Source organism: Pterocles gutturalis, unplaced genomic scaffold (assembly GCF_000699245.1).
Source record: "Pterocles gutturalis isolate BGI_N339 unplaced genomic scaffold, ASM69924v1 scaffold11821, whole genome shotgun sequence".
In the NCBI taxonomy this organism is placed as follows: Eukaryota; Metazoa; Chordata; class Aves; order Pterocliformes; family Pteroclidae; genus Pterocles; species Pterocles gutturalis.
Genome location: NW_010105626.1, coordinates 84,894 through 99,840, shown reverse-complemented (window position 1 = coordinate 99,840; position 14,947 = coordinate 84,894). Strand labels below are relative to the sequence as shown.

Genomic DNA, 14,947 nt, shown 5'->3' with positions numbered 1-14,947 from the left:
AATAGTGAGAACCAAAAAAAAGAGAGATGTTTCATGAAACAAACTTTATATTTAAAGCTACCTGAAATTCATACTGTGCCACCTATAGCTTTGCAGCTAAAATGGGATTAAAGCACTACAGTGTCAGGCTATGTGCTGTATCTAAACGTACGTAGAAACTGTCTCTCTTGAGGAGAGCTTGGAATACAGAGACTTAGACAAAGAAGGAATTTATTCTTGATATAAAAAACAGGTAAGAGTTACCCAACAGAGCTTAAGACTGTATTTGTATTTTAACATGGTGCTTATGAATTTACTGAGACTGCTCACAAAGTGGTAAATTGCTAAGTTATGTAGAACATCTCTACTTGGAGGTAACACTGAGAACACAGGTTCTGGTTTGACGCTTGTGTTTCCACCACAATTTTCTAGTGAGCATGTAGATGATTTGGAGCAGACTAAATAAACTGTAATGGAACCCATAGCATTGTTGTTATTTCCTAGTTATGAAACTTGGGAAAACTTCCCAGTTACTTATGTATATTATTTCTGGAAATTTTTTTTGTCTATTTTTGTTGGAAAGTGTTTACTTGACTTTTTTTTTTTTTTTAGTAGAATTGCATTTTATTGGATTTTCTCATTTTTACTGGCATAGAGCTTTCCAAGACAGTGCCCCTTGTGTTTTTGAAAGTGATCCCCAAATAAGAGTGAAACTTGAAAATTAACCTATTCTTCGTGTCCTTTTAGGTCAGCTTATTAAAGATGGAACATGTTCCTAATACTAGTTTGCCTACTAGAGGCTGAGGAAGGAGAATTAATTTTTCTGAGGAATGTCGGCACTGTTGAAGAGCATGCATGCAGAAGATCATCAGTTGGTGTTCAACTTAAAATATCACTGTGTCATTTTGTATCATTTTAAAAGATGTCTATTCATGTTAGAGATGGGTGTTGTCATGTGAACTGAAAAAAAAATGATAGAATGACCGTGAACAAAAGATTGATTAATTTTTCTGAGGAATGTCGGCACTGTTGAAGAGCATGCATGCAGAAGATCATCAGTTGGTGTTCAACTTAAAATATCACTGTGTCATTTTGTAGCATTTTAAAAGATGTCTATTCATGTTAGAGATGGATGTTGTCATGTGAACTGAAAAAAAATGATAGAATGACCGTGAAGAAAAGATTGTGAAAAATAGTTGTGCCTTGGCTATGAAATATATGTCATGGTGCTCATAATGAATACAGCTCCTGTCCAGAATGTGAAAATCCCTTGAAGAATTTTACTGGGAAAAACAAAGCGAAATTTACATCCACAGACCTTTTTTTCATGATGTTATTTCAACTATGGAATTAACTATGCTTTTTGGGTGTGACTGCTTTAAACTCATGTACCAAAAAGGTGAATAGCTGTGTTGTTGCTGGAATAGAGAATATTTTCTCTTAATGATACTTGACTAAGAAGAATACGAACAAAATTAGAAAGATTTAATTTATTTTTAATAAGTAACATAACAAAGGTTTTTGTTTTTAATTACAGTTGCATAGGCATGATACTAATTTAAAGTTCAATAGAATTTATCTGGCAAAATATGAAATGAAAGAAGCATGGTCATTGCTGGGAGAAAACCTCAAGACGCTGTTGTACAACTGCTAGAAAATGGGCCATTTCTCTTTTATTATTTACTTATCATTTTCTTTGGATAATTAAAGATGTGTGGGGAGGCCTTGTTGTCTTTCTATTTAATCTGTGTTTAACCTCTTTCCTCTAAAGTTCAGAAAAATCCTTTTTTTAGGATAAGGTTCTGTCATCTCTCTCATGCGTCTGCTCATTCCACACTGCTATTTTAATGATTATTGTCTTAATTATCATAAGATGCAATGATTTTTGTATACAACCTTGTATATGACTACTGGAAAACATATTTAAATAATAGAAATCAAGTAAAAAAAAAATTTTCAGTCATCAGTCTGTGTACTTGTCCTAATAAGTAAATATCTAACCCATCAGCTTCTAATTACAGTTCTTAGTAAATTTTATTTCTTAACATACTTATTTACTCTTTTTTATAGTTTTTGTCTTTTTGACATAAAGTTGTACTTATTTGCTTTATTTCAAATGACACAACGAAAAGAATATAGGTGACTTAATCAAGTAAATATTTGCCATGACTGCCCATGAGACTAGCTAAACTCTGTTACTAACAGTTGAGAGTAACATTAAAATGCATCCAATTACTGAAAACAGACTGTTTTATTGAGGCCGTATATAGTCTTGGATGTTTTAATTTATGAACAATTCATAAAATGACAAATATTGGGAAAAGACATTTGTATTGCAATCTAAGCTGTCTGTGAGGGTGAAGGGGAAACTACTCCTCCACCAGCACTTAAAACTGAATTTTACTGCTGTGTCCTCTTTATAGCTGTTATGAACTGTTACAGAGCTATATTTCAAATCCTTTGCTGCTACGTTTTCTCCTTCAAGGTCACAAAATTTACTAAATATACTTTTTAGATTCAGGTTTAAGGTGCTGAATTTCTTTAACTTTTAGGAACTGTTACAATACTATATTTTGTTGATGTAATTAAAAAATCAGTAAGGTTAGATCCCAATGTTTGTAATTTTAAGTGTCAAACTAATTTCTCATGTGATAGTCCTGTTCTTGGTGTCCACTCAACATCTCTCCTTTACTTCCAAGTTCTGCTGTAGAAATAAATGTGCAGCCATTGTGTTTACCTGTTTTCTTCTGTAATGCATCTGCTGCTCACTACTTGTTCATGGTTTACTTCGGTGGTGTGGCCTTTATACGCATTTGACCGTTACGCACTCAACTACTGCATTTTAAAGAAAGAATTGAGTTACAATTATTTTTGTTATATTGCTGAGATATTTAAAAGATGGTTATGTGCATGATGTTTTCTAAGTGAATCTGGGTTTAAGGGTTTTACGTAGTAGGCTACTTATTGAAATAGCTGTTTTGTTATTCTGTGAGTAGAAAAAAACAAATTGGAAAGGTTAGACCTATGTGCTTTTGAACTGCAGGGATTTTGCACAATTCTGTTAGACAGAAGTATTCCTAAAGTTTCTGTAGTTGACAGTATTTAAAATATCTTTAGAAGTCTGCAAAAAATTGAGGTTTCAATAGCAACACTTGTTTTCTGTGACATGACCACGGGGGAAAAAAAAAAAAATTCTTCAAGTTTCCTCTTTATCTTGATGTTGTCAGGCTCCTCTATCAGTTCTTCTATTCACTGGCAGGTATGCCAGAGGAGATTTAGTAGTGCTGTTGGGAATGACTGTGTTCCATAGTTGATTCAGGTTTCAAGGACAAGAAAAGTATCTTTAAATAGTCTGTGCAAATAACTCCTTAAAAAACATGCTATTCAATAGTTAAGGATAGGGTCAAAGAGTGTTTCTTTCTGAGCATTTTGTGTTTACTTGCTGTTTTTTACAGTATTTGGTGAGAGGGTACAGTATGTTCTCATTTTCTTTGTGCCCACAGCTAGAGAAAATTACTAATGTGCATTGAGAAAAGCTATTAGCAGTTTGGTTTTGTTTCTTTAATTACAATTCATATTATGTAAATCAGTTTTATGTATTTTAATTTTCTCTCTCTTTCTTCTTCATTCAGATTCCACCAAGAAAATTAAGGATGTCTTAGAAGAGTTCCATGGCAGTGGTGTGTTAGCAAAATATAATCCTGAAGGGGTAATTCTTCTTCTTTCTTCAATGGTCAGAAATGGTGGGGATAAATATTTACAAATGTTTTAGCAAATCTAAGTATTTTAAATAGAAGGTTATTTATAAATGAGCTGTTTGGGGTATATGAAACTGTTTGGGAAACAAAAAATATGAATATTTAGAAGAACTGAAAGTTTATAAACATCATTAGACAGACCTGCTTAATAATTTACATAAAAACACATTCTCTTTTCTAAGATTTAAACAGACACAAGAAACCCACAAACTTATGTTAAGTATAACAAGCTTCCCAGTTCTCTTTAAGGATTGGAAGTGTTAAACATAATTTCAAAAGTTAGAAAAAATCTGTTCGGTTGAAATTTCTTTTTAAATTCTGTTTCTCTGATGTTGTTTCTGGTAGTGGGAACACCATTATTAAAGGGGAATTTTTTTCTGATGTTCTGAAACAAAGAATTCAGCTGGAAAAAAAGTGTTGTGTGTGTGTGTATTGTCACTACAGATTTCGCTACTAGACAAAATATTTGATTTTGTCTGTCAGAAAAAGTCAGATTGTTTTCTTTTGTTATTGTCAGTTGCAATTTGTGTCTGCTTAGTACATCCTAATGGTGTGATTCAAAATGTAGCTACATAAAAATCTGTTTCAGTAATGTTTCTAGTGTAATGTTTCTACCTATGCTTGCATTGTGTGGAATTCAAGATAGAAAAATGTGCTAACCATTTTGAAAATGACTTAATCTTGCATTTCAGCATGTAAAAGACAAGAATTATTGTAAAGTAAGGTAGTTATAACTCATTAAGTATTGAAAAATTCTTTGACGCTTTGACCTTTGCAAAGCATAATGTTGGTAATTTTAGTCAGTTTCTGAGGAAAATAATTCATAATTCAGTAAAATAGTATGAGTTGATCTTGTAAATGATCATCTTAAATCTCCATTACTTTAGTTAAATAGAATCATAGCTTATAATAGGATTGTAATGCTGTGGTAATCTAATTCTCCAGTGTAACATGGACTGTAGGACCTCCCTCAATTGATTGCTGTTAGAAAGTAGTCATGTTTGTTTGTTTTAGAAAAGTGAGTATTGTTGATTTACAAGCTCAGTGCTTGCTCCTTTTTTTTTTTTTTTAACTTCTGCGGTTTTCTTTGTGCTCATAGTGGTCTTAATTTATTATTCTCTTTTTTTCTAGAAATTATTCACTTCATTTCAGTCATTATTCAATGGTTTCAATTTTGTGAAGTGTAACCTTTCAAAGTACAAAAGAATTCTGTATTTTATGCATATTTAAATAACATGTATCCATATAGGTAACATATTATCAAATTATTGATGTTTCTGTATAAAGAAATTGGTATTTAAAGTTGTGAGATTCCTCTCTCTTAACAAAGTCATTCCTCCATTTTGGGCGTATGTGAAGGATGAGTCATGGCAAAAAGTGATCAGTACGGGCACCTGGGACAACTGCCAACTGAAGCCAGGTGAATTGGCAGAATTTGTACAAAGCTGGAGTTAATAAACACAGTAGGTCCTGAGCTAAGTCTGTGACTCACTAGGGCGTTTCCCAGCGTTCTTCATTTCACAGTGATTCATTAGCAGAATCCTACCAATGTGCTGAAACATCCAGGGGTTACAGAGCAGCAGAACACCCAAGCCAGTGAGCAGGATGGGAGAATGGAAGGGAAGGAGGGAATGCAAGTCAGGCACCCTGTGGTAGCTTCAGTGTCTTCAGCACGAATCAAGCTATTGACTACTACTGGGTCAGTCTTGGACCCAGGCCAATCCTGACAGCTTTTGTACTTTGCTGCTTAGCACTTAGACTTCAGGGAGTGCGACATAAGGAAAACACATCTAGCCCCAAAGCTACTTTGAATCTAGTAGGATTTATTAGCTCAGGTTTCACGCCATAAGCTGATGAACTCAAAACAAAGTGGCTGAAATTTCCTCTGCAGTTAAGTGAATATTCCAAGTCAAACAGAACTGACTTTGCACAGATGTGTCTGTATTTTTGCCATGCATTCAACTTGCTACATGGCTAAACTCTTTACGGAATAATTTGGAAGTTGATTGTGTCTGGTCAGATGAGGACTCCATGAGTTGGATGTACTATTTAAGTAATTAATTATTATCTGTAAATGAGATGTCAAAAATTGACTGATACAGCTGAAATCAGTCATTGTGCAGCTTTTTTCTTCCACATATTATAGAGACCATATCTGTTTTGTTGTTCTTTGTGGAGGATGCCATCATGTTTCCATTTTAGTTCTTTATTTCCTAGATCATTATCTCATAAGCGCTCGTATTTTTCAAATCTTGTCAATGTTCTACCAAAAGGTGATGCCGGTATTTACGTATAAACATGGGGCATAGAGCTATGGCAGATTTAGAAGTGTGATGTATTTATGTACTTAAGAAAAAACCTTCATAACTTCTTGTTTCAAGCTTCTCCTGCTTAAAGCATTCAGGAATTTATTCCACTCCATTGCTTCTATATTGCAGTTTTTTTATCACAAGCTGATTTATGGGACACAAATAACAAAAGAAAAGCTATTGGTATGTGAATCTTGTTACCTGAAGTCATCTGGTTTATTTTTCCATTATCTTATATCTTATCGAGTGAGTGGTTTTTGGGCATAGTGGAAGTGATGTATGTGATTATCAGAAGGTCATCCAGTAAAGGGAGTTTATTTATGGGGCTTTTACACTCTTCTTTCAGTGTAAGGGAGATGACTGAAACTTCTACAAATGCTACTGAACCTCTGTCCTTCCTACCTTCTATAAGTCAATGTCAAATAAGTGATTAAGACTAGATTTTATACCTGATGTAAGATACACAGGTATGTTAAGATAAGCTTCCTGGAAAGCTGTGATTATAAATAGTCTTTCCATCATTTGAGATTTATCTAAATTAATTAATTTCAGACATTTTACTTTGAAGGGAGCACTGAGTAGGCTGGCAAGAATTAGGAAAGCAGATGGAGCTAAAGACTGTATCCAAATAGGCAGTAAGTACACGTTATTGTGTGCTTGTAGTTCTAGCATCATTATCCTTTTTGAGGGATTTGTTGGAGTGTGTTGTAATTTTTTGTTTACCTGCTTACCTACTTACCATCTAGAGCTCTTAGGCTTAATCAGTGCATGAATAGTGAGGGTGGAAGGTGCATGGAGGGATCTCAGCCAGACAAGCAGTCAGGGTACAGCTTGGGTCTGCACGTGGAGCAGGGCAGTGCTCCAGAGTTCCACAGTTCAGATGTGAAAAAAAAAATAAAAATATATGTATATGCAGAAAGTCCAGGAAAACAAACATTTCTAAGAAGGTTATGATAATGAGTGCATAACACAAGACATTCTGTTATCTGATCTGCCCAGAGAAGTGAAGCCCCAAGTTTGGCAGAGTGCTTGCAGTCAGGTTGTAATCATCTGCCTACTCCAAAGAATTTTTGCATTTTTGGAAGTAGCATAGGTGCTTCTAAGAAGCTTTCTACAGGGTCCTTCTGATTTACAGAGGTTTTAGGGTTTTTCTAACTTAACTCTGTGGACATATCAAAGATACATCTGGTAACTACTTTAATAAAAGTCTCTGCATAAATTAAACTGATTGTGCCAGAATACAAGTGTATTTATAATTTTCAGGTCGTACTTCTTACTGGGAAGTTATGGTAGTAATTTGTGATAAAGGTAGAAAATTTATATGGCACCTTTATTAAAAGGAGTAAAATATATTAGAAACTAAAGCAGCATATAATGATGACTTTTGCAACAATACTTGCTAGTGTTTATAGAATCATTTAGGTTGGAAAAGACCCTTAAAACCACCAAGTCCAACTATTAACACTGCCAAGTCCACTAATAAACCATGTCCCTAAGTGCCACATCTGCATAACTTTTAAATACCTCCAGGGATGGTGGCTCAACCACTTCCCCGGGCAACCTGTTCCAATGCTTGATAACCATTTTGGTGAAGAATTTTTTCCTGATATCGAATCTAAACTTCCCCTGGCACAACCTGAGGCTGTTTCCTCTCGTTCTATCACCTGTTACTTGGGAAAAGAGACTGACATCCGCTTTGCTACAGCCTCCTTTCAGGTAGTTGTAGAGAGCAATAACGTCTCCCCTGAGTCTCCTTTTCTCCAAGCTAAACAATCCCAGTTCCCTCAGCCGCTCCTCATAAGACTTGAGCTCCAGACCCTTCACCAGCTTCGTTGTCCTTCTTTGGATGCACTCCAGCATCTCAATGTATTTCTTGTGGTGAGGGGCCCCAAACTGAACACAGTATTCGAGGTTCAGCCTCACCAGTACTGAGTACAGGAGGACAATCACTTGTCCAGTCCTGCTGGCCACACTATTGCTGATACAGGCCAAGATGCTATTGGCCGTCTTGGTCACATGGGCACACTGCCAGCTCGTATTTGTCTGGGTGTTGACCAACACCCCCAGGTCCTTTTCTGCCAGGCAGCTTTCCAGCTGCTCTTCTCCAAGCCTGTAGCATTGCAAGGGGCTTTTGTGACCCAAGTGCTGGACCCAGCACTTAGCCTTGCTGAACCTCATACAGTTGGTCTTGGTCCATCGATCCAGCCTGTCCAAATTGCTCTGTAGAGCCTTTCTACCCTCAAGCAGATCAACACTCCTGCTCAACTTGGTGTCTGTCACCCTCTGTTACTAAGGGTGAACTCAATCCCCTCATCTAGAACATTGGTAAAGATATTAAACAGAATGAGTCCCAGTACTGAGGCCCTGGAGAACATCACCTGTGACTGGCTGCCAACTGGATTTAACTCCATTCACCAGCACTCTTTGGGCCTGGCCATCCAGACAATGTTTTATCCAGCAAAGCATTCACCCATCCAAGCCATGAGCAGCCAGTTTCTTCAGGAGAATGCTGTGGAAAATGGTGTCAAAGGCTTTGCTGAAGTCTAGGCAGACAACAGCCACAGCCTTTCCTATAAGCGTGTCAACTTGCCTTGTAATAGAAGATGAGGTTAGTCAAGCAGGACCTGCCTTTCATAAACATGTGCTGACTGAGCCTTATGGCTTGGTTGTCCTGCACACATAATACTCAAGATGATCTGCTCCATGGTCCCCCAGCACCAAGGTCAGACTGAGAGGCCTGTAGTTACCTGGATTCTCCTTGAAATCCTTCTCGTAGATGAGCATCGCATTTGTTAACCTCCAGTCAACTGGGACCTCCCGAGTTAGGCAGGGCTGCTGATAAATGATAGAAAGTGGCTTGATGAGCACTTCTAACAGCTCAGCACCCTTGGGTGGATCCCATCTGGCCCCATAGACCTGTGTGTGTCCAAGTGGTGTAGTAGGTTACTAACTATTTCTGCTTGGATTACAGGGGCTTCGTTCTGCTTCCCTTCCCTGTCTTCCAGTTCAGGGGATGGGGTACTCCAACAACAATTTGTCTTCCTGTTAAAGACTGAGGCAAAGAAGACATTAAGTACCTCAGCCTTTTCATCATCCTTTGTCCCTTTTTCTCCCCCCCCCCATCCAATAAAGGATGGAGATTCTCCTTAACCTTCCTTTGTTGTTAATCTATTTATAGAATTTATCATCACATTCACTTCTGATTAAGCAGCTTCACTAACAAGTATTCTTGGCAACAAGTAATTTTTAATGTTGGGGTTTTTTTAAGTACACAGGGATGAAAGACAAACATTGTATTTACTTTTTTTTCTTGGTTTTCTGTCATCGCATGGTTAAAAATGAATTGCTTGCACTCTCTAATCAAGACTAGAATGCTGGCTTAGAACCATTTCCTTGACATATGTGCTAATGCAAGAAAATGGGGTTTTCTCTCTAATATCTTAAACCTGTTCATCTACATTACTAACCTTTCAACAAAAATAATACAAAACCAGAGCCTGAGTGTTATGGCACTGCACTAATGTATGTGTGTTCTTTCTTTCCTTGCATGCATTACAGAAACAAGATATACTTAATCAAGTAAGTAATCTTAATTTGATTTTTTTTTGCTTTTGTTATGCATAGGAGCAGTATCTTTTGTTTTGTGGGCTTCCATTGAGATGTCACTTACTCATAATAAATACTGCATGTGGCTATTGTGTCAGATAATAGACAAACATTTAAAGCTGAGAGCGAAGTGCTGACAGACTTCTTCACTAGGTGAATTTCATTTTTGTCATTCACAGTACATAATTTTGCTAACACTAATTGACTAATTGTGAAAAATAAGAGCAACTAATTAACTTGTTCCATACTTGTCACAGAAATTTCTTCTTACTAGTGAGATCTTATAATGGTGTTTGTATTATTTTGAAATGACAATAACACATCTCAGAAAAAATATTAAATACTGTTTCTATAACCATATAATACCATTTATGTGTAGCAGGCTTAAAATTGCAGATTTTATAATTTGAATAAGGCTTATAGGGTAGTTTAAGCGATTGTAACTCTACAGCAATTGCAAGAGAAATGGTTAAAGAGCTGATCATCAACCCAAGACTCTCCTCCTGAGAAGCTTCAGTAGCTTAAAAACAGGTATAAAAATAAAATGGGAAAAAAAAAAACCTAAGCAAGAAGGAGTAATCAAATAAACTAGTTTTTTAAATGACCTAGTTATTCTTTCTTTGTAGCACAGAGGTGTTAAAAAGCCCCTGCTCTGTTGGTGTCGGAAGAGACACACGGAACATGAGAACAATGAAAAAATCAAGAGACTGAATGTTTAAGTATAGGAAACCCTCACTTTCTGGGGCCAAAGGCCAGTTGAGCTTTTCGAGGTGTGTCACTGAGAGCAATACTCCCTGTTCCCCAAAGGAACTCACTTTTCTTCAGATGACCAACATTATATTTTTAGTAAGCTAACAGAGTGACTGCAATGGGTCCTGAAAGAGAAGGTATTCCGGTTAAAGCAGTGTGTCTAAGACCAGTCTTGAGGCTCATCTCATTAGTATTTTTACTAATAACCTTGTAAAAAGGAGTAGATGATTACTAACAGAATCAGCTCACTAAGCCAAATTTGAGATTTGTTGTTAAAATGGAGAAAAACCTGAATATTATACTGGAAAAGCTTGATGACATTATGGACTATAGCAAGTGGAAATGGGATGAAGTGAACCAGCGCAGAGTACCCTGGGACTCATGGTGTTGTTAGATAAGTTGCTGTATACGGTAATTGATCATAAGATGATTGCAAAGTGTCATTGTAGTTTGGTTGTGAAGAAGAGAAATACATTTCTGGGACATTGTAATAGTATTCCTGAGGCCATGATGATCTGAGAACAAGACAAGACTAGTAAAAGAAGGTAGTATCTTAGGCCCATTGACGTAAGTGGAGAACTAGTTAAAAATTTCAAGCACACAGATATATGGATTGAAAGAAGGATTTTTGTGTTGTTTCCCTCAGCTACATTCTTTGATGTGACAGACGATACCAATTTACTGTAAAGACCTTGCCTTATTATAACGTACATAAGTGAAGTATTTCTACTACAGATGGGAAGATTTAATTTTCTATTAAAAAGTACTGCAGAAACCACATCTTTCTACTTTTGACTAAATGATGTGACAAAGTGAACTCAAATGGGAACTAATTTACAGAAAGGTTAGTAGGATGTGGAGAATTATAGCATATCTGTTATGTAAGAGATGCCTGTCCCTTCCATGTAAAAAAAATTGAGGAATAAGAAAGGTTGTTGTATCTTTGTAGCTACAAAAGAGAAAAAAAAAATAGCAATTTACGAGTATCACCATCAGAAAATGTTAACTCTCAAACACTGGACAATCAGTATTTTTCTGGCACTCTGGGCAGAACTTCTTGGGAAACAAAGAGCTTTGTGGATACCTAGAGAGCTGGGAAGCCTGCCAGGCAGGGATGCTGGCAGTCTGGGTGTGAGCCTGCTTTCTGTGGAAAGTGTTAAAGGCACTGACATGTAAAATGTTTCAGGTCATCACTTTCTGCTGCAAAGCTTCAATTTTGAATATTTGTTATGACCTTTAGTGGTCCCTTTGCCTCTTGTCTTCAGTCTTTCCTAACAGCTCTCCCTCCTTGGTATCTTCCTTCCCTTGGGATACTTCCACTCTGTGCCTTAAGATCCTATTTTTATACTTTTTTTCTCTACTTTTTTGCATTGCACAGTACCTTATGTTTAAGCTTTATGAGTCTTATACTGCTTTAATTTTCATGTTATCTGTTTAATTCTCATCGTTTATTAAATGGCTAACTCAAGGACTTTTGCAGTTCTGCTGTGCACTAGTGTTATGGTTTTGACCTTGGCTAGCAGCAAAAGGCCACAATGACCGCTCGCTCCACCTCCCTGCCTCCTAGGGATGGGAGAGAGAATTAAAGGGATAAAGGGAAAAAAGACGCGTGGGTTGAGATAGGAACAGTTTAGTAACTAAACTACCATAATAATGATAAGAATAATACTAGTAATATATACAAATATACCAAGGAGTGATACACAGTAAACTGCTCACCACCTGATGACCAAGGATGAGCCCATTCCCAGATAACAATCCCAGAGCAGGGAGAGTTTCGAAACCACAGTCTTAGAAAAGATAAGAGCCTGACTGTCTGAGAGACTGAGAGCTGACTGAGAGGGCAAGACAACCCCGAGAGAGGGATGACCTGAGGAGGGGGAGAGAGAGTGTGCACTTCCGGACAGATCCTCATCTATATACTGGTCATAACGCGCATGATATGGAATAGACTATTGGCTAATTTGGGTCTTAATCCTAAAACTAAGGTTGAATCCCAGGCTAGTAACTGGGGCTGTGCTCCCTCCTGGCTTCTACTGCACCTGCAGGCACCGGCACAGCAGAGACGCTGAAAAGTCCTTGACTGTCCTGGTAGCAACTATAAACATCAGTATGTTATCAGCCACCTTCTCACCACAAATCCAAAAGATAGCCTCACACTAGCTACTGTGAAGAAAGTTAACTCTGTCCCAGCTGAAACTAGGACAGCTAGATACTGTTTCAAATTATTTTAAAATAAAAAGGTTTGCTTTTTTTTTTCTTTTTTTTTTTTGGTTTATTAGGGTACCACCATCAGTATTTAGATATAAGTCGATAGAGAACTTTAAGCTGTCTTGACATTAGGCCAGAGGGACTATTCTATTTCAAAGAATACGCTGCTTAAAGCTACACCACTTTTAAAGGAAAAGAAACAGAAAAAAAATGGAGGGTCACACTGGTGTCTGTTTTATTTTTAACGTATTTTATTTGACGAATGACAGACTACTGTGACAACATTTCAGCTTCTCTAACAGCATGAAAACAGGGTATGAATATGGTACCTATTATGGTACTGAGTTACAAAAGTATAAAAAATGCTATCCTTGTATTTTCATATTAATGTGAAATATCAGATAACTTGCTGCTTTCTTAAAGTGAAATAAACACAGAAATAAACTCCTTCTGAAAGAATACGTTTAGTGACTTTCTTGATTTTTATATTGCCATTAATTAATATTTAAAATTGATGTATTTTGGCTTAAGTATACATGCAATGGTGCAAGTGTGATGCAAAATTAGGAGTTACAGCTGTTTATTCTGCTAGTCATCGGTGATAGATTTCATAATCTTTTTGTCTTTTTAAATGGTTGTAATTTTAATTGTATTACCCTGTGCCTTCATTAGATCTCTACATGTCTGATTTAATGCTGTGAAAGAAATAGCAGGGAAGAGAGAGGTATTTGGCTAATGGGTATTTGGACTCTGCGAAACAAAAACAAAAAAAAGAAATTCTCTTAAGAGAACAACATTTAATGATGAAATTCTGTTAAATTTATAACAGTGAGAATTCTGAAGCCATGACATGAGTGCTTTGTTGGTGCTGTAGTGTTTTTTGGTTTGCATCCCATTTGTAACATTTGGGTAGTAAAGGACTATGTGGCACTTATAAACAGTTCTACAGGTGTTTATGTTACCTGGTCAGGCACAGGGCAGATCTATTTTATGTACCTACAAAGGGCATTATCTACAAATTGTAGGCAATGGCAAGGTTCTAGAGCAGCCTGATTTTCTTTAGCTTTCGGTTTGTATCTCTAAACACATTTAAATTACTATAGGTTTACTTGTGTTGAGTTAGGAAAGACAGGTTAAAGTGCTGTATAGAGGGCATTATTGTGACTGTGTTTTGGTTTGGGTTTTTGTTTTGTTTTCAGTCTGAAAACCAATATATTCTGTTGTAGTTTGGTTTTATGACGATGGCTTCAGTTATAATTGATTCACCTGCATGGTGGTGTCTAGATCCTGTTTATGAAATTGCATGGTGAAACAAAATGTAGAAAAAATGCTTTTAATCATAATTTATTGCAGGAGTTAGTCAGCAAAGGGAAATGGCTTGATGTCCTCTTCTGCGATAAAGGTACTATTGCTAGCATTGACCTGTGAGCACTTGAGCAGATGACATTGCTCATATCTTTTTATCACTTTCTAAGCTATGCTTTTAAATTCTGGTTGGAAGAAACTCAAACTTAGTACTAAAGCAACTCCACTTTCCTAGAGACTGTAAATTTACCCAGTGCAAAGTGGAGGTAAATTGTTGCCAGTCTGAATGGGACATTTTAAACCTTCTATTCATGTAAGTGACTATTCTAAGTGAGCAAACCAGTTAGGTTCAGTTTGTGTCAAAACTCAGTAAACAGTTCGTTCATGAATTGAAACAGTTATGAAGGTTTGTCAATTTGTATGCTTAAAGCATACAAATGTGGGATGAACAATGTTTGCATGACATCTTCACGTATTATTTTTCTTACTAAAAGTGTTGTAGCAAATATTTTTAATACATGTAGCTGAAGTAACCTCCACAAAAGTGTGCAATTGACAGAGAAGATCATTACAGTTAAAATATGTGAGAATGCTACTGATATAGAATGTGTATGTGTCCTATGTCCAAACTACAACAGTATAGAAAAATGATTGTTCTTAACTTTAGCCACATTATGAACATGACAATTCAGCCACATTTGTCTGCAAGTAGCATTTTGCACAGACTTCACAAGCAGATAAACTGATTCAAACAGAACTTTCTTTTGTCATAACTGACTTCTTTCAGGGATTCATTCATTTTTCTCTTTTACTTGGTTTTAGTCTGAAGCACACCATCTACCACATTTTTCTTAACTTCTGTGTTAGCTGTAATTTTCAGATGACCGATTCTGCTGGGATAGAATGCAAGCTATCTACTCTTCACTTTGTTTAGTATGTAATAATTTATGGATATTTCTTCTAATATTCTTTATTAATAATACATGTAAAATGGACCCTGGATGATAATCTGCTACAAGATCCTTCTAA

At 36.4% G+C, this 14,947-nt stretch overlaps 1 protein-coding gene across 1 annotated transcript in view; it reads left to right on the top strand.

Annotated features, from left to right (window-relative positions):
- Positions 1-3,611: 3,611 nt before the first annotated feature.
- Positions 3,612-14,947, top strand: part of DGKB (diacylglycerol kinase, beta 90kDa) — a gene marked incomplete at both ends in the record, with an annotated part of 92,675 nt that continues 81,339 nt past the window's right edge. The window contains 2 exons of the mRNA XM_010087468.1: positions 3,612-3,688; positions 9,605-9,625. Of these exons, the coding sequence (XP_010085770.1) occupies positions 3,612-3,688; positions 9,605-9,625 (98 nt within the window). The remainder of the gene's footprint in view (positions 3,689-9,604; positions 9,626-14,947) is intronic.